Consider the following 19045-nt stretch of genomic DNA (forward strand, 5'->3'; position numbering starts at 1 on the left):
GCCTTTGGTCATTTCTTAAGATCTAACTGCAATGTAGATCAACTAACGTTTTGTCTTTTCCCCCTCACTAGCCTGAAATTAATCGGTCAACCAAACTCAAGATCTTATTTGGTAAGTGACCCATTGACCCAAATTCCAGGCAGAGATTTAAAAGTTATTCTATAATAACAAGTCAAATAATTGTAGATGTCTGTCAGAACCCTATACGGTAATTGACTAGCCTGTAGCCATTCTGACTAACTGGGCTATACTGATATGTTCTTGGTCTAATCGCTGCAGATAGCCTAAGCCAAGTGAAGATCTTTGGTGTCAAGGCAGCACAGAACTAGATTATAGGATCTTGTTCACAATAACAAAAGTTGAACTGGTTTTCATATTTCTCGTCATATTTGCTTTCCTGTCGTTTGTCAGACACTTGACTTAGCAGTATTTGTCAAATCTGCCTCTGGGGTTAAATTCCTGCCTTTCACCTAAACAATTGTTTTGTTCTCTCCCTCTCTTTACTGCACGTCTGTTTCTCCTCTACCTCTCCAGATCCCTCACTCCCTCAGGCCTGGTAGTTTCTCTCTGCCCTGAGATTCTCCTTAGAGGTTGTGACCAGCTGCTGCAAACGCAACACGCTCTGTTTTCAAATGCTCTCAGACAGGCCAGATCTTCACCAACACAGACAAAACATTTTCTGATTTCCATCAATGCTATGTTTGAATACATCATTCCACATTTAGTGCAAAATTTGAGCAAAATCATTCCAGACTATTGCATTTGACATAAGTGGCAACAGCAGCAATAGTTGCCTTTTAACAGTCACTGGAAGGGGAAGAAAACCTAAATGTAATGTATGTAATGTAAAGAAGAATGAAACGACAAAGAGCAGCCATTTTGCTAATGCAAAATAAGTCTACGTGGTACAGGTGACTCCGCTCTTCTAGCAAGTCCACACTTTCCTTAGTAAAAATAGAGTATGTTTGAGGAGTGGGTCTTGTCCACCAGACTGTATAGCATTGACACGTTACAGTAATTGTCCAGAAAATGGCAAAGCCACTAGCAGTCTTGCCTCTGACAAAATGTTAACAGAGAAGGAGAAAACCGCTGTGAAGCGTTCAAGTCCTTGCTGAAGCGTAAACAAGACACTGAAGATTGCAGATACGTTTCAAATGTTGTTTTCCACGTGAGTACCCACACACAGTTGCAAAATTCCAGAAACTTATAATAAATAACTTGGTTTTCCCTAAATCCTGGTCGGATGATTCCAGGAATCTGGAAAAACCAGGGAATTTATTGAAAGTTACTAGAATTTTGCAACCACACACACAGGTCCTGCATGCCTGTGTCACACATCCTTATAAATGCCAGAGATTAGTCTTCATTCCTGTGCAACAGAGAGATCCCTGTCGTGGTGCCGTCTCCTGAGAAAGACAGTTGAGAACGTCACACTTCGTTCTTGGTAAATACCAGCACTGCCTCTTGAGTACCTAGACTGGCGGTCAACAAGCGCCAAGTAATTTAACATTGAAAATCAGAAGGGCCATAGTTGTTGTGACATCATTTACTGTATCTGTCATTATGGCAAAGGAAGAAGGAAGCACCTCCAACATTAGCTCTGATAGTTATTACTCAGTCAGTTTACATTTTTTGGTACATGTTCTTGCACACCTCAGCACATAGAGGGCTATGTTCCATACCAAAAACATGTCCCTTTCCAAATACCCTTGATAATGATCAATAAAGTAATCAGTCTCTTTTGGGTCCTCCTGCAGTCGTAACAAGTTCCACCCAGAGTTTAGGAAACAGTGAGTGTCCATGCTGTGTGCAAGTTATTCCTGGTGTCACCCCTGAATCCTTCCCCCCCCTCTCCTTACTGGAGCTGGGAGACCTTTAGGGGCGTGGCGCTGCTGAAGTCCAGGAAGAAGGGTCCTTCCTGTTTGGGCAGGAAGGTGGTGGGAATGACATTGTAGATGCCAGCAGGGACATGGTCTGCCTCCATGTAGCAGAAACCACACCTACAGAGAGAGAGGAAGGGGGTCACTATGGCTGTGTCTCAATAGTCTCAAATAGCACCCTTTCTAATCTCCATTCCTTCATAACATGTTACAATGCAGTCCACCACCATTCCTGGACATTTTCTGTTTCATAACCCACTAAAAATGCATACAATGTGTTCAATAGCAGAGCAGATTATCTGATATTAAATACAAATTTAACCTGCTTTAACCTCATCCACAGGATAATCTAAAATCATGGTCTAAATGTGAGGAAAATGTTATTAATATCTTTACTTCAATCAATTATTTCTGAAAAATCATTTCAGACACACACACACACACACACACACAGTCAAAAGATCTAACTCAAAAGGCATTCCTTTATGCAAATGTGCAGTAAGGCTAATTTCAGTACACCCTCAATCTTTGAACCTGGCTAACTCAATTAGCATAGACATCCCAGAGGTCAGAGACGAGGTCCTCAGATGTGACCTTTTGACCTGTGGGGAATGTATAGAATGTTCCCTCAGTGTTGTGACTGTAGCCACCACATTTAGGCAGCATGTCATCAGGTCAAGGGCTTTGGAGAATCATGTGTCCCCAATATATGTTCCAACACTGAACTTTAACCTGTGCATAACATTTTATGATGGATGCATTCAAGTGGTCACCCCGCCTCTGTTTTAGTAAAAAGCTGAGGGATGGGCCTGGAGAAATGTAACCACTTTCAAATTCATAGACGGAAAGGGGATACCTAGTCAGTTGAGCCATGAATGCAAGGACTGACCATAGATATCAAAATGATCGTTTCAACCATGTTGAGGCTATATAGTGTTTGTTTACATTTGTTTACCAACATTGGAGTTAAACAAGCTCAGAGTTTCACAGTAGGAAAATTACACTCATACACGGGTTGAAAGTGGCCGATTTGGACACTGATAAGCGCCTACATTGGAACGCAGTAGCTGTACAGTAACATGAGGTCAGAGTCTCCGCTTCACAGTTCTGTATGGGTTTTGACTGAGCCGTTTGGACCTTGAGCCCCCGCACGCGACAAGAAGTTGCCCCCATTCTATCCGCTAATTGGGCAAAACATTTTGTTGTCGGAGTGAGGAAAGTGCTGTAAGTTAAGAGGACTTGATGTATTTTGAAAGATGAAACGTCGAGGATTATAATAAATACCGCTGATGTCATACAAGCCAAACACCCGTGAGCACAAATGTGCACTTCTCATTACCATATGAAACTCATGTGATATACAGCGTCAACGTTTATGATCACTATGTTTAATGTACAGTTACAAGATGTCATGGAGTTATACCTCGGGATGTCCTGAACAGAATGAGCTTGTTTGTTGTGTTGTGATTTATTTTTAAGGGGGGGGGCTGCAGACCACACATTTGAATGCACTCATGCCTCCATTCTATGCGCACCAAAATTCCGATCTTCTCTGAATTGGCTTGTAAAATCAGATTTTATCATTTAATGATGACCACCTGAGCCAGATTGGGATTTATAATGGACCGTTTTGGATTGTGTAAACAACAACAGTAATTTTGTGATAGCGGGGACGCAGGGCTGTGTTCCAAACAAAACAACTACCAGCACGCTTGCTCGGCACAGCTAGGAGAGCTCAGAATAAGCACCTTGTAGTTGAAGACTCGTCTTTTAGTCATAAAAGTGCATTGAAGTTACTTAGAGGTGTGGAGACACTTGGAGACACCAGTTTGACCTCGCACTCAAACCCTTCATTTTTTTGTCTTATGTTGGACCTACCCCAAATCCATTAATATTGTTATGTTACTGAATGAGTATTTTCAGATTTTGTTATCAACAAATGCGGTAAAATTACAGTGAATGTAAAATGCACATCAAATCAACAGTATAATGTTTGAATTCAGTCGTGTCAGATGAACTGTTATATCCTCACCTTTAGTCTAATCATTTCCCCATAATCTCCAAACTGTTCCCTTTTAATTGCTACCATTGCTATGCACATGCTTTCCATATCTCTTCTGTAATAAATATTTCAATTTAGCCTTATCTACATAGGCCAATTCCCACGAGTGTGAAGGGTTAATATTAGGATTGATTCTGAACTCATCTGGAACTCAACACCTCTATGAGCTGATCTCCTGTGTATCCTGAGTAAGTACCTGTAGTCTCCACTGTTCTTCTTCGGGACGCCTGCAGGTCCTGGCTCTACTACAGTGGACACGGTCACCATCTCAAAGCCCACACTGTACTGCCTAGAGAGGGTGAGACCGAGACATGATAACAACAATAACAACACAAGCAATCAGAACCTGCGCTATACTGCCTACAGACAGAGACAGAGAGAGTATTTAGTTAGCAGTGCTAATGACTGCAGACTGTGGAGGGAGAGAGCGAGTCATCTCGTTTTAATTAGGAGCACCAGATGAACTATTAAAGATGACCCCTACAGGATGACGTAAGGGACTGTATTAACACTGGAAACTGACTGTTAGTCTGTCTGGTCACATTTACACCTGGCAATCGTATTCTGTGACGGCTCAAATCTTCTGGACGTTTCATGACAAAGTCTCATTGGAGTCGGACTGTCAGACACAATGCAGACCATGCATACTATTTCAGTTTTGCATTGTCATTCTGTAGTCCCCTCGGATTAGAGAAGGTTTGACGGACAGGATGAACACTCAAGTATTAAAAGTGCTGTGTTACAAGAGGACATTCATTTCAATGGAACCCATTTTATATCCATCAATTGTGATTGGGCCATAAAGTGTCCCCACTGGGTGTAGTGCCCCCAGTGGTGTGGAGGGCCCATGCAGGCCTCAGTGAGTCTTACCTGGAGCCTCGTAGCTCTATGAGCACGGGTCCTGGGCGCTCCAGGTTAAACTGGTAGATTGGGTTGTGCTTGTACGAGTCCTTGTAGTTCCCACAACCCCCTGCACTCGGCCCCTTCCACTGGCCATTGATCTGCACAGGGAGAGAGAGGGGGCTTTCACAATGTAAGATGGTGATTTTGTTATCATGCCAATAGAGAATGTGAACAAAGAGACAAGTGGAAGTAAATTTTACCCGTTTGGTATGAGTGAAGGGCGTTGGGATCTTGGAGAAGGAGAACTTGCATCCAGAGTACACCTGTTGGAGGGAAACGTCTATTACTCTGTTGGAACTGAATGAGCAGGGATGTGATCAGCACAACATAGAAACATCAGGAAGAAACTCAAGGAAGAATACTGGGCAGCTCTTATACAGATGGAAGAAATCATGTTCAATCCATACCTCACGAAAACTCTTCCGAGTATGAGACTGAACGTCAATTCGCTAATTCTCCAGATGATTTTTAAGGAAGTGAGAGTGCAGGAATTGATTTCACAGCCAGTTTGCTGCTTGCTAAGTCAAGGCTATAGATATTCCTCTGGCGATTGGCTTTTCTCTTTCATTCTCAGAAAGACACACATGCAACTACTCTCAGGGTTTCTTCTCTTCTACGGAGGCCAAACATGTTTTTGTGAGACTTCAGATAACAGCTCCTCAAAGACTTCAGCTCAGTTGGTAAGGGGAGTTTATGAAATATAAATGACCAAAAAAAGGTTTGGGTCACATACTCACACACAAAACCTTTTACTCATTCATATACAAACCAATAAAGTCTCACTCTCTCCATCTCTCTTTCACACACAGCAATTCATTGCAGACAAACTCACAAGCTCTCTTTCAACTGATTTCACAGTTCTGCAACTGGGTTCTGATACAGAGCTGTTTCTAATTAAATAATTAGCACACTTCATTTAAGACTCAATCTGCATGGATATGAACACACAGTCAGACTACAGGACAAAGGAGGCTGCGTCATGTATAATTCTACATTCTGAAACAACTCAGATCTAGTTTAATATACCTTGTGTGTACAGTATATGGACACCACCATTTAGAAGTTTGGGGTCACTTAGAAATGTCCTTGTTTTTTAAAGAAAAGCTTTTTTTGTCCATTAAAATAACATTAAATTGATCCGAAATACAGTGTAGACATTGCTAATGTTGTAAATGATTATTGTGGCTGGAAACGGCAGATTTTTTATGGAAAATCTACATAGGCGTACAGAGGCCCATTATCAGCAACCATCACTCCTTTGTTCCAATGGCACGTTGTGTTAGCTAATGCAAGTTTATCATTTTAAAAAGCTAATTGATCATTAGAAAACCCTTTCGCAATTATGTTAGCACAGCTGAAAACTGTTGTGCACATTAAAGAAGCATTCAACTGGCCTTCTTTAGACTAGTTGAGTATCTGGATCATCAGCATTTGTGGGTTTGATTACAGGCAAAAAAATGGCCAGAAACAAATAACGTCTTCTTAAACACATCAGTCTATTCTTGTTCTGAGAAATGAAGGCTATTCCATGCAAGAAACTGAAGATCTGGTACAATGATGTGTATTACTCCCTTCACAGAACAGCACAAACTGGCTCTAACCAGAATAGAAAGAGGAGTGGGAGGCCCCAGTGCACAACTGAGCAAGAGGACAAGTAAATTAGAGTGTCTAGTTTGAGAAACAGACACTTCACAAGTACTCAACAGGCAGCTTCATTAAATAATACCCGCAAAACACCAGTCTCAACGTCAACAGTGAGGAGACGACTCCGGGAGGCTGGCCTTTTGAACTGTAGTGTATGTACACTTGACACTCATTAAGTGGAACAAGACTCTTCTCTCTCTTCTCCTCTTTCCTTCATCTCATGTGCCCTCACTCCATCTTCCCCCACTCCCTCTTCTTCTTCACCCCCACCATCCCTCTCTTTTCTCACGCTCTATTGTGAGATGCTTGAGGCATGCTATATGGTCACTTCTGCACCGCAGAACAACAGGATTGCAGGGTTTACCTGCCAGCGACAGATCTGACACTCAGGAGATGTATCTGACACAATGTGTGTGTGTGTGTGTGTGTGTGTGTGTGTGTGTGTGTGTCTCACCCTCAGGGTGTAGTTGATGGTGTTCTGCTTCTCGTACTGTGACACCACCAGTGTGAAGGTGTGTGTTCCAGCGCTGGTTAGTCTCATCTTGGTCAGGTAGTGGGGGCTGTTGATCCTGATCCCATCTATGTAGGGGGGAGGGTCCGCTGAGGAGGAACATAACGAGACAGTCAGAGGAAACACACACACATGCACACAGATACACACACATTTCCATGAGAAACTCACCAGGGTAGTAAACTTTCTTTCCCTCCGTCTTGTAAACCACCAAGGTGATGAACTCCCTGTTTTGTGCAAAGTCATCCTGAACATCAAATGGACAAAAACAGAGTGATTATTGTTTCTATGGGAGAAAATGAGACATTGTCTGATACTGTGTGGTGGTGAACAGCCAGACAGATGGTGTGCACCTTGTCAGTGATGTGTCTGGTCAGCAGCACCCAGACAGCGGTGCCCCCTGCAGGACAGGTCACCTCCAGCCGGTACTGAGGGTTGTTGGCCAGGCTGTAGGCATCCTTCACCGGGCCCTGCTTCCCATCCCAGCTACTGCAGGGACACACACAACCAGAAATATACTTCACATATCAAACACGTGTATTTTTTAATACACATACAGTGAATTCGGAAAGTATTCAGACCCCATGACTATAACATTTTGTTACGTTACAGCCTTATTCTAAAACATAATAAATAAATAAAAATCTGCAATCTACACACAATAGCCCATAATGACAAAGCAAAAACAGGTTTTTAGAACGTTTGGCAAAAAAAATGAAATACCTTATTTACATAAGTATTTAGACCCTTTGCTGTGAGACTCGAAATTGAGCTCAGGTGCATCCTGTTTCCATTGATCATCCTTGAGATGTTTCTACAACTTGATTTCAGTCCACCTGTGGTAAATTCAATTGATTGGACATGATTTGGAAAGGCACACACCTGTCTATATAAGGTCCCGCAGTTGACAGTGCATGTCAGAGCAAAAACCAAGTAATGAGGTCAAAGGAATTGTCCGTAGAGCGCAGAGACAGGATTGTGTTGAGGCACAGATCTGGGGAAGGCTAGCAAAAAAATTCTGCAGCATTGAAGTTCCCCAAGAACACAGTGGCCTCCATCATTCTTTAACAGCGTCTCATCCCGTCAGCGGGATCAAAATCCAGCGAAAAATCATATCGCCAATTAGCATTAAAAAAATATTAATTTTTCTAAAAAAAGAATTATATATATATATTTTTTTTTATAGATACACCTCTCCTGAATCGACCCACGTCGTCCGATTTCAAAAAGGTTTAACAGGAAAAGCAAATCATTAGATTATGTTAGAGGAGTCCATCGTAAAATGTCAGCAACATAGCCATTTTCCGACCAACCACATGCATCACAAATAACCAAAAAACAGCTAAATGCAGCACTAACCTTTTACAAACTTCATCAGATGACACACCTAGGACATCATGTTACACAATGCATGCATTCTTTTGTTCAATAAAGTTCATATATATGAAAACAGCATTTTACATCGGTGCGTAACGTTGACTAACTATTTTCCCGTCAAATGCATCCAGGGAAACAGGGCTACATTTTACTGAATTACTATTCGAAAACATGTTTAAAATGTAATATTGTCATTCTAAGATTTATAGATGAATATCTCTTGAAGGCACCTGTCATACCAGATTTAAAAATAACTTTACTGGGTAATCACACTTAGCGATAAAAGGGGATGCGATACTCAGAAACTGACCTAGTAAATACAGCTCTGCGCCATCTTGGAACAACCGCATTTCACATCTAATGTTGTATAATATTGTCAATAATCCATTACCTTTAGTTGTCTTCATCAGAAAGCACTTCCAGGAATCCCAGGTCCACAACAGATGTATTTTCGGTCGAAAAAGTCCATCGTTTATGTTCAATTAGCTTGCTGATGTTAGTGCGTCCGAAGGGCATATCCAACTAATCTGCCTTGCGCGCCACAGTGGTTTCGAAATAGTACTTTTTTTCACATTTAGGTTTGTTCAAACATGTCAAACGTTGTATAACATAAATCTTCAGGGCCTGTAACACCAAGAGAGCCAATAACATTCGAGGGGGATGATTTAATTGTGTTTCAAACCGTTTCCAAAGGTGGGGGTAGACATGGCCGCCGGCGTCATAATGGTGATGGCCCTCCCGCTGTGACCAATTTCCAATGCGTCTCATTCACTGAGTTTCGACTGTTGAAGGCTCAAACCACTTTGTAAAGACTGGCGACATCTTGTGGAAGCAATAGGAAGTGCTCACTAAACGATATCTCACGGTGTGAATTTTAGGCGATGACGTTAAGTTGAGTCCACAATTCAGAATTCCACTTCCTGGTTCAATCGGTCTCGGGGTTTTGACTGCCATTTGAGTTCTGTTATACTCACAGACACCATTCAAACAGTTTTAGAAACTTTAGGGTGTTTTCTATCCATATATAATAAGTATATGCATGTCCTAGCTTCTGAGTTTGATTAGTAGGCCGTTGAAAATGGGAACGAATTTCTTTCAAAATGCGCTTTGGCGCCCCCTATCCTAGGATATCCTCAAGAGGTTTTAATGGATTGAGTTTGGAAACACCAAGTCTCTTCCTAGAGCTCGCCGCCCAATCAAACTGAGCAATCGGGGGAGAAGAGCCTTGGTCAGGGAGGTGACCAAGAAGCTCCAGAGTTCCTTCTGTGGAGATGGGAGAACCTTCCAGAAGGACAATCATCTCTGCAGCACTCCACCAATCAGGCCTTTATGGTAGAGTGGCCAGACGGAAGCCACTTCTCAGTAACAGGCACATTGACAGCCCGCTTGGAGTTTGCCAAAAGGCACCTAAAGTACTCTCAGACCATGAGAAACAAGATTCTCTGGTCTGATGAAACAAAGACTGAACTCTTTGGCCTGAATGCCAAGCGTCACGCCTAGAGGAAACTTGGCACCATCCTTACGGTGAAGCATGGTGGCTTCGGGACTGGTCAATGAATGTCCTTGACTGGCCCAGCCAGAGCCGGAACCTGATCGAACATCTCTGGAGAGTCCTGAAAATAGTTGTGCAGCAACGCTCCCCACCCAACCTGACAGAGCTTGAGAGGATCTGCAGAGAAGAATGGGAGAAACTCCCCAAATACAGGTGTGCCAACCTTGTAGCGTCATACCCAAGAAGACTCGAGGCTGTAATAGCTACCAAAGGTGCTTCAACAAAGTACTGAGTAAAGGATCTCAATTACTTCTGCAAATGTGATATCTGGTTTTTATTTGTATTAAATTTGAAAAAATGTCTAAAAACCTGTTTTTGCTTTGTCTTTATGGGATATTGTGTGTAGATTGATGAGGGAAAAAAACGATTTAATCACGTAACAAAACGTAACAAAATGTGGAAAAAGTGAAGTTGGTCTGAATACTTTCCGAGCGCACTGTATCATAGTTAGTTATAGGTATAGCAGACCCTTGTGGGAGATATAAGAGGCCTGTTGTTGACAGACCTGTGGATACAAGAAGACTCTCTAAACAGGGCGGGGCTCCAGCTCAGGTAGATGACATCATAGTACTGGCACAGGTCCTCAAACGTGATCCAGAACACGCCGTTATCAAACTTCTGTGCGGTCTTGGGGTCAAAGTTGAGGTATTTGAGAAGTTCTGGGGTCCAGTTTTTCTCGTCCCGTTCACTGAAGCGCCCTTTCCACCTCAGGTGGCTCCACGGGTTCTTCAGCTGCAGGAACCGCTTCCCCTGAGAGCCAGATCAAATGGCACAGAAGCTTAGCATGCAGGCAGAACACTACGAATGATGCGCAAAGTTACAAAGTTATAGTTTTGTCTTATCTTGATTATTGTCAAGTCGTGTGGTCGAGTGCTGCAAGGAAAGACCTAGTTAAACTGTAGCTGGCCCAGAACAGAGCAGCACGTCTTGCTCTTCCTTGGGGGGCTGATATAAATACTATACATGCCAGTCTCTCACGGCACAATGCCTCTCCTCTCTTTTGACCTAGATAGTTTGTGTGTATGTATTGATATGTAGCCTACGTGTGCCTTTAAAAATATATATGTAGTTCTGTCCTTGAGCTGTTCTTGTCTATTAATGTTCTGTATTATGTTGTTTCATGTTCTGTGTGGACCCCAGGAAGAGTAGCTGCTGCTTTTGCAACAGCTAATGGGGATCCTTATAAAATACCAAAGACATAAATGGAATTGATGAGATACAAATAAAAACACAGCATGCTATACTATGGGTGATTATGCTAACCAAGCTACTGTAACAACTGAGTGGTTATGCTAACAAGCTACTGTAACAACCATGAGTGGTTATGCTAACAAGCTACTGTAACAACCATGAGTGGTTATGCTAACAAGCTACTGTAACAACCATGAGTGGTTATGCTAACCAAGCTACTGTAACAACCATGAGTGGTTATGCTAACAAGCTACTGTAACAACCATGAGTGGTTATGCTAACAAGCTACTGTAACAACCATGACTGGTTATGCTAACAAGCTACTGTAACAACCATGACTGGTTATGCTAACAAGCTACTGTAACAACTATGAGTGGTTATGCTAAGTTAACGCAAACACTTACTTTGTGCTCCCGGATATCCAGGACAGCGTAGGCATGTGTTGGCACAAGGCCCCACCTCTCGCCTTCCTCCTCTGTCATCACCCCCGTTGCCGTGGTGATTAGGACGTCGCCCCGGTGAAACCTGTCATCAGAGGAGGGGGATGTGAGAGTAGTAGGTCAGCTATCTTGGCTAGGAGACAAATCTCTGTGGTATTGATAACCATGACTATTATCATCTGGCAGCAAAGGTAATCATGAAAAATCAATACCTGACTGGAGGATGGATTAGTGGCATTACTCAGTGTGTGTGTGTGTGTGTGTGTGTATCTTTTTGCAAATGTAATATGATTTGTGGATTCAAATAAGGTATTTAAACTGTCTAAGAATCTGTGTTCTATAGCTCTAAGTGTGAATTCTACAGAGCAGATGGATTATGTAGGCCCTTAAGTGTGTGCATGGGTGAATGAATGAGTGTGTGTTTGTGTCTGCGTGTCTCACCTCTGGTAGAGCATGCGGAAGGTGTCGTCCTTGATGAATGACTGATTGTCTGAATGCATGGCGATACGCTCTGGGATCCAGCCAGTGAGTGCGTGCAGATCGATGTTCTACAATACAATAAGACAGAAAGAATAGACATCACACTTTAGAGAACAGCAATAACAAGGTGGCGAACAGAACCAACTGTCCAATCACGCACGATGGATGAAATGTGGAATTTAGCACACGGTGTGAATGAGGGAACTCGTTAGCTCTGAAACATTCTCCAAAGTGAAACCTTCGCTATTGGACAGAGCCCAGTACAGGGGGTAGTACTAGTACTTTCACAGGGGGACCTCCCTCACCGAGTTGGAGCCGGGGAAGTCGTAGCCTCCCATGACCTTCATGTAGGCCTTCTCTATGAGGGAGACCCACAGCTCGTTCCTGTTGCTGGAGTAGGAACACAGCAGCTCTCCATTCTGACCACATGGCAGGAAGTCGTCTATAATGACCTGCAGGGAACAGGAGGGGGAGCACTTACAACAATACAACCCATTGGTAGACTCTGTCAGCGACATGGCAGCTTTACAGTGACAGTCTAGTCATTTAGAGAGTAAGGTTTGCTAGCTTATCTCACAATGACATTGAGCACCAGTGGACCCAGCTCCCAGGTTTTGCAGTGCGTTACCTTCCTGGGCACACCGTTGATGTGAAGCTTCACCATGTACTTCCCACAGGGGTTATACTGTGGCTCCCCGCGCCGGTTCTGGGGGTAGATGATGCTGGTGATGAGCTTCTTGTTGTAGCGTCGCTCATAGGCAGCGCTGATGGCTAACGACGCTACGAACGAGCAGTCAGACACCACCGTCTAACGGGAGAGAGTAGGTGATTAACAATAAGTATGAGACTGACATCCGAACACCAGGATGGGAGGTAAATCTGTCCGTTTTATCCGTCACATTGAAAGGTATTCAGTTTAGAGCAGATATGTTTTGACTGATAAAACCTACGTACAAGTGGCGCCATCTGATGATGAGTCAATTCCAATACACCTTAAATAATTCTGTATTTTACAGGGTACATTTGGGGACATTTTGGTCTTGATTATTGATATTGAATATTGACAGCTGTGTGTGTGGCCTGACCTGTTTGATGCTGAAGCTGGATACAGATAAGATCATGGTGGGGTTATTGCAGATCTCGTCAGGGCGAACCCAGCGGGAGAAGATGGTTTTCTGCTTGGGAGACAGGGCCAGCTTGCCTAGTTTGTCCCTGGGAAACATTACAGAGAATAAAAAGTCTGATGTTTATCACAAATTAAAAAGTAATGCAATCAAGTGGCACTCCATCTAGTACTATCTAGTCCATCTGCTTTCTGGTTGCAGGTAGAAATGTATTACGTGTGTGTTCTACAATCCGCACACCCACTTACTAAGGAACAAGAATATCCTGACTTACGAGAATGGAACAGGAAAGGCAAATCTCTCCTTCAGGTCCACACTCATGAAGGGGACGAAGGGTATGCCGTTGATCTTGGACGTGCTCCTATGTGGAAAAGCAGAGAGGAGAATCAGGAGAAATGTAACGTGTGTACCTTACCTAGCAGGTGAAAATGTAGATGAGAGTCAAACCTGAACCTTTACCAAACAAAGGTGTGTTACTGCCTAACCTTTAGAAAAACCAGTCACTCACTGGCATTATGCTCCTAGGGAAATGGGGATTATTATGGAACCACAGACCATTGCTTCTTGGGAGCCTAAACTCAATGTGTTGACTATGTTCTATGATTCTCCAGAGTCCAAATAGATCCCAGCCTGCTCACCTGAGCACCTCGATCTCTTCTGAGGTGTAGCGCTGACCCTGAGGCTCACTGGACTGGACTGGCCTGACTGGCTGGGGGCGGTCCTGGAGAGAGAAGTCAGGCCCCAGGGGGAAGAACTGTCTGACAGGGCAAGGCCCCCCACTGGGTTTGGCCCCTGAGGGCCCCGGCCTGTCCTGTGGCGACTGGGCTAAGGGACTGGCGGACTGGGACTCCTTCAGCCCCTCCGCCCTGGAGAGAAACAAAGGGCTTGGTTGGTTGGTCAGTCGGGTTGGTGTTCCTTGATCAACAGTGCATTCGGAAAGTATACAGACCCCTTGACTTTTTCCAGATTTTGTTAAGATACAGCTTTATTCTAAAAATATATAGATATTTTTTTAAATCCTTATCAATCTACTCACAATACCCCATAAAGACAAAGCAAAAACAGGTTTAGAAATTTTGCAAATGTATTAAAAGTAAAAAAAAAAAAAAATGATCACATTTACATAAGTATTCAGACCCTTAACTCACTACTTTGTCAAAGCACATTTGGCAGCGATTAGAGCCTCAAGTCTTCTTGGGTATGACGCTACAAGCTTGGCACATCTGTATTTGAGGAGTTTCTCCCATTCCTCTCTGCAGATCCTCTTAAGCTCTGTCAGGTTGGATGGGGAGCGTCGCTGCACAGCTATTTTCAGGTCTCTCCAGAGATGTTCGATCAAGGTTCAAGTCCGGGCTCTGGCTGGGCCAGTCAAGGACATTCAAAGATTTGTCCCGAAGCCACTCCTGTGTTGTCTTGGCTGTGTGCTTAGGGTCGTTGTCTTGTTGGAAGGTGAATCTTCGCCCCAGTCTGAAGTCATGAGCGCTCTGGAGCAGGTTTTCATCAAGGACCTCTCTGTACTTTGATCTGTTCATCTTTCCCTCAATCCTGACCTGTCTCCCAGTCCCTGCCACTGAAAAACATCCCCACGGCATGATGCTGCCACCACCATGCTTCCCCGTAGGTGCCTTTTAGCAAATTCCAAGCTGGCTGCAAATTCCATGTGCCTTTTACTGAGGAGTGGCTTCTGTCTGGCCATTCTACCATAAAGGCATGGTTGGTGGAGTGCTACAGAGATGGATGTTCTTCTGGAAGGTTCTCCCATCTCCACAGAGGAACTCTAGAGCTCTGTCAGAGTGACCATCGGGTTCTCGGTCACCTCCCTGACCAAGGCCCTTCTCCCCCGATTTCTCCGTTTGGCTGGACGGACAGCATTAGGAAGAGTCTTGGGGTTCCAAACTTCTTCCATTTAAGAATGATGGAGGCCACTGTGTTCTTGGAGACCTTCAATGCTGCAGACATTTTTTGGTACCCTTCCCCAGATCTGTGCCTCAACACAATCCTGTCTCGGAGCTCTACGGATAATTCCTTCGACCTCATGGCTTGGTTTTTGCTCTGACATGCACTGTCAACTGTGGGACCTTATATAGACAGGTGTGTGCCTTTCCAAATCATGTCCAATCAATTGAATTTACCACAGGTGGACTCCAATCAAGTTATAGAACCATCAAGGATGATCAATGGAAACAGGATGCACCTGAGCTCAATTTCAGGTCTCACAGCAAAGGTTCTGAATACTTATGTAAATAAGGTATTTCTGTTTTTTTAATCCATTGGAAAAATCACTTTGTCATTATGGGGTATTGTGATGAGAATTTGTATTTATTTATCCATTTAAAAATAAGGCTGTTACGTAACAAAATGTGGAAAAAGTCAAGGGGTCTGAATACTTTCCGAATGTATACAACACTAGAAATGTAGAAATATTACACTATAGAGAGGAGGGGAGAGTGACCTCCTTACCTATCGAGGGCCTGACGAGCCAGCTGTTTCAGTTTGCCCTGCAGCCCCTGGTCTGTCGTATCATGAGACTGTGAGAAAAGAAAGCCGGAGAAAAGGAGTGGGGGGGAGTTACACTTGACACCTGCCACACATTATGTACCCTAGAGACTAGGTCAAGAGGGATGTCAATAGATACAATGAAGACTAGTGGGGCATCAGTCTGTTCATGTCCTAATCCAAATAAACTGTTCTTATACTCATTCCTGACTACACCTCCATTGGACCTGGTGATGACCCAGGAATTGACATCCTGTATAATGTTTGATAAAGTGGTCTGAATAGCAGAGAGTACAGCTCATTTTGTTGTTGTTGATTTGCTCAATACAAGAGCATTGGTGGTGAAAGTTGCCCCTGTAGTCACACAGCAGGCCTAAAAGAAGCCTGGGCCTTTCCTGAGCAGCCCCTACCGTCTGGATGCAGAGTTCCACGGCCTGTGTGTAGAGCTCGATAGCCTCGTCCCCATTGCCCTTCTCATCCTCCTCAAAGGCCTGGGTGACCAGGAAGTGGGCCCGCTCTAGATCCACCTGCTGCTTGCTCTTCAGAGGGTCGCTACTTTGAGCTTGAACTGTATGGGATAGGACACAATGGAACATTAAAAATATATATTTTCAAATACACTGGATAGGTGCAGTGAGATGTTGTTTTACAGCCATAGTAGTACGGTACCCCTGGAGCAAATAAGGGTTAAGTGCATTGCTCAAGGGCACCAACCAATTTTTCACCTTGCCAGCACAGGTATTCAAACCAGCAACCTTTCGGTTACCGGCCCAACGCTATAACCGCTAGGCTATCCTCAATGAGAGGCTGACTATGAAAATAACAACTGGATGAGGGAAAAATAGGTGTTATATATTTGAGGTGATGTGGATATGTTAGGATAGCTACTGCCAGCTACAGCATTGAGAAACGCTGGAAACAATGAAAGGGGTTTCCTTTCATTGTGCCTCATATCAACTTGAATACAGTAACATGACCCTCAACATCGACAGGGATATTAAAAGAGGTGAGGCACAATGCCATGTTGACACACTTCGAGGCCCGGGCCACCGTACAGTGTGAACCAGAGTCACACCCACTCTCCAACTTAACGGGACACACCCACTAACACTTTGTTGCTTTTTGTGCTATTGCTCTGTCTGCTATGTGTTGCTTGTCCTATGTTGCTCCGCATGTGCTCACTGCTCATTGTTTGTATTGTTATTGTAATTGTTTTTAATAACCTGCCCAGGAACTGCGGTTGAAAATTTGCAGGCTGGCTAAAACCGGCACTTTTACTGAAATGTTGATTAATGTGCACTGTCCCTATAAAAATAAACTCAAACTCATAAACACAAACGAAGGCCCTCAAATATCGCACAAACACACACATGAAGTGAACTGAAAGGTGTTCCGTAGGTCATGGAAAGAATGACTCCGAAGGAAACTCGCTGTAAGTACTATGAACCAACATTAGACAGGCTAAGGACTAGATACAGTGCATTCAGAAAATATTCAGACCCCTTTACTTTTTCAACATTTTGTTACGTTACAGCCTTATTCAAAAATGTATTCAATTGTTTTTTCCCCTCAAATCGACACACAATACCCCATAAAGACGAAGCACAAATAGGTTTTTAGACATTTTTGCAAATGTATTAAAAATAAAAACTGAAATGACATTTACATAAGTATCCAGATCCTTTACTCAGTACTTTGTCTTAGCACCTTTGGCAGCGATTACAGCCTCAAGTCTTCTTGGGACACCTGTATTTGGGGAGTTTCTCCCATTCTTCTCTGCAGATCCTCTCAAGCTCTGTCAGGTTGGATGGGGAGCGTCGCTGCACAGCTATTTTCAGGTGTCTCCAGAGATGGCTCACTTAAGGACATTCAGAGACTTGTCCCGAAGCCACTCCTGCGGCCAGCTCTATGAAGAGTCTTGGTGGTTACAAACTTCTTTCATTTCAGAATGATGGAGGCCACTGTGTTCTTGGGGACCTTCAATGCTGCAGAAATGTTTTAATACCCTTCCCCAGATCTGTGCCTCGACACAATCATGTCTGGTTTTTGCTCTGACATGCAGTGTCAACTGTGGGACCTTATATAGACAGGTGTGTGTGCCTTTCCAAATCATGTCCAATCAATTGAATGTACCACAGGTGGACTCCAAGCAAGTTGTAGAAACATCTCAAGGATGATCAATGGAAACAGGATGCACTGGAGCTCAATTTCGAGTCTCATTGCGAAGGGACTGAATACTTACGTAAAGAAGCTATTTCTGTTGTTTTTTCAAATAAATTTGCAAACATTTCTAAAAACCTGTTTTTGCTTTGTCACTATAGGGTAGTGTGTAGATTGCTGAGAAGAATTACAATTTAATTCATTTTAGAATAAGGCTGTACCGTAACAAAATGTGGAAAAAGTCAAGGGGTCTGAATACTTAAGGAATGCACTGTAGGCTACTCACTGCTATGCTTTATGAATATGGATCCACTCATTCTGGATGGAGTATGAGAGTGAATGAAGTTGGATCAGAAGTGGTTATGGAGGATCACCAGTTATCCTACGCTGTTGAGGTGGACTCACCAGCATTGTGCAGGGCCTGAACTCGGTCCAGGTACTCATTGACTTTATCCTGGATGCCCTCCAGTTTAGACCCTGCCATGCCGGCATAGATCAGGGCTTGCGCCGCCTCCTAATATCACATACAACACCAACATTATTGCTTTCAAAATGACAAATGTATTTTTATGTAGCAAAATACAAGCGTGTCTTAACCATGGGTCAAGTACCTCTAAGATAGTAACCCTATATTATTTGAGCTTCTGGATATCCCTTATTAAAGGCTGAATACATACCGTTTGTTACACAGGTGTAAACACTGGAATGCCACTTCTAAAGGCTAAAAGTGCATCAGTGATCAAGTAGTCTATTCCACAATGGTGACCATAAGATGCAGGTGAAAGTAAAAGCCAATGTGGAGTGCGGCAAATTATTCCACAACATCTATTTCAGAGTCCTTAACGTTACCTTATAATAGAAGACAGCCTCGTTGTATTTTCCATTCTGATCGCAGATGACAGCAGTTTTAGCAAATTTAATTGCATCGTGCTCCAGTGCCGTGCAATCCATTTTGTTCTAGCGTTTTTTCATACGCCTTCATACAGCCCGGAAAATATGACTGTCCCCGTCATTCGTAACTAACGTTAACTAGCTAGCTGGGTTAGCTAGCAAGCCGAACTTAACAGAACGTCCGATAGCTAAATCAAAGCAATGAGTTACAGTTCCAAAATATGGGTTTTTAAAATAAGATTACCAAATGAATGAAATGCAAACAACCACCTTGACAATATCCGTATAACATTATGATATACAGCTAGCAAGTAGACGAGCTACTTTCTGCCCG

The 19045-nt window shown here is 43.3% G+C and overlaps 1 protein-coding gene across 1 annotated transcript; it reads right to left on the reverse strand.

Moving 5' to 3' along the window:
• Window positions 1-696: 696 nt before the first annotated feature.
• Window positions 697-19038, reverse strand: can7 (Calpain-7). The gene is given in 19 exon segments (NM_001173603.1): window positions 697-2000; window positions 4139-4231; window positions 4813-4943; window positions 5046-5108; window positions 6944-7089; window positions 7172-7247; window positions 7354-7489; window positions 10435-10679; window positions 11525-11645; window positions 12002-12108; window positions 12346-12492; window positions 12669-12848; window positions 13126-13252; window positions 13439-13525; window positions 13803-14030; window positions 15625-15692; window positions 16071-16228; window positions 18226-18334; window positions 18670-19038. Coding segments are annotated over 19 exon segments (2469 nt in total). The 5' UTR covers window positions 18772-19038; the 3' UTR covers window positions 697-1855.
• Between the last annotated feature and the right edge of the window lie 7 nt (window positions 19039-19045).

Source organism: Salmo salar, chromosome ssa05 (assembly GCF_905237065.1).
Source record: "Salmo salar chromosome ssa05, Ssal_v3.1, whole genome shotgun sequence".
Lineage (NCBI taxonomy): Eukaryota > Metazoa > Chordata > Actinopteri > Salmoniformes > Salmonidae > Salmo > Salmo salar.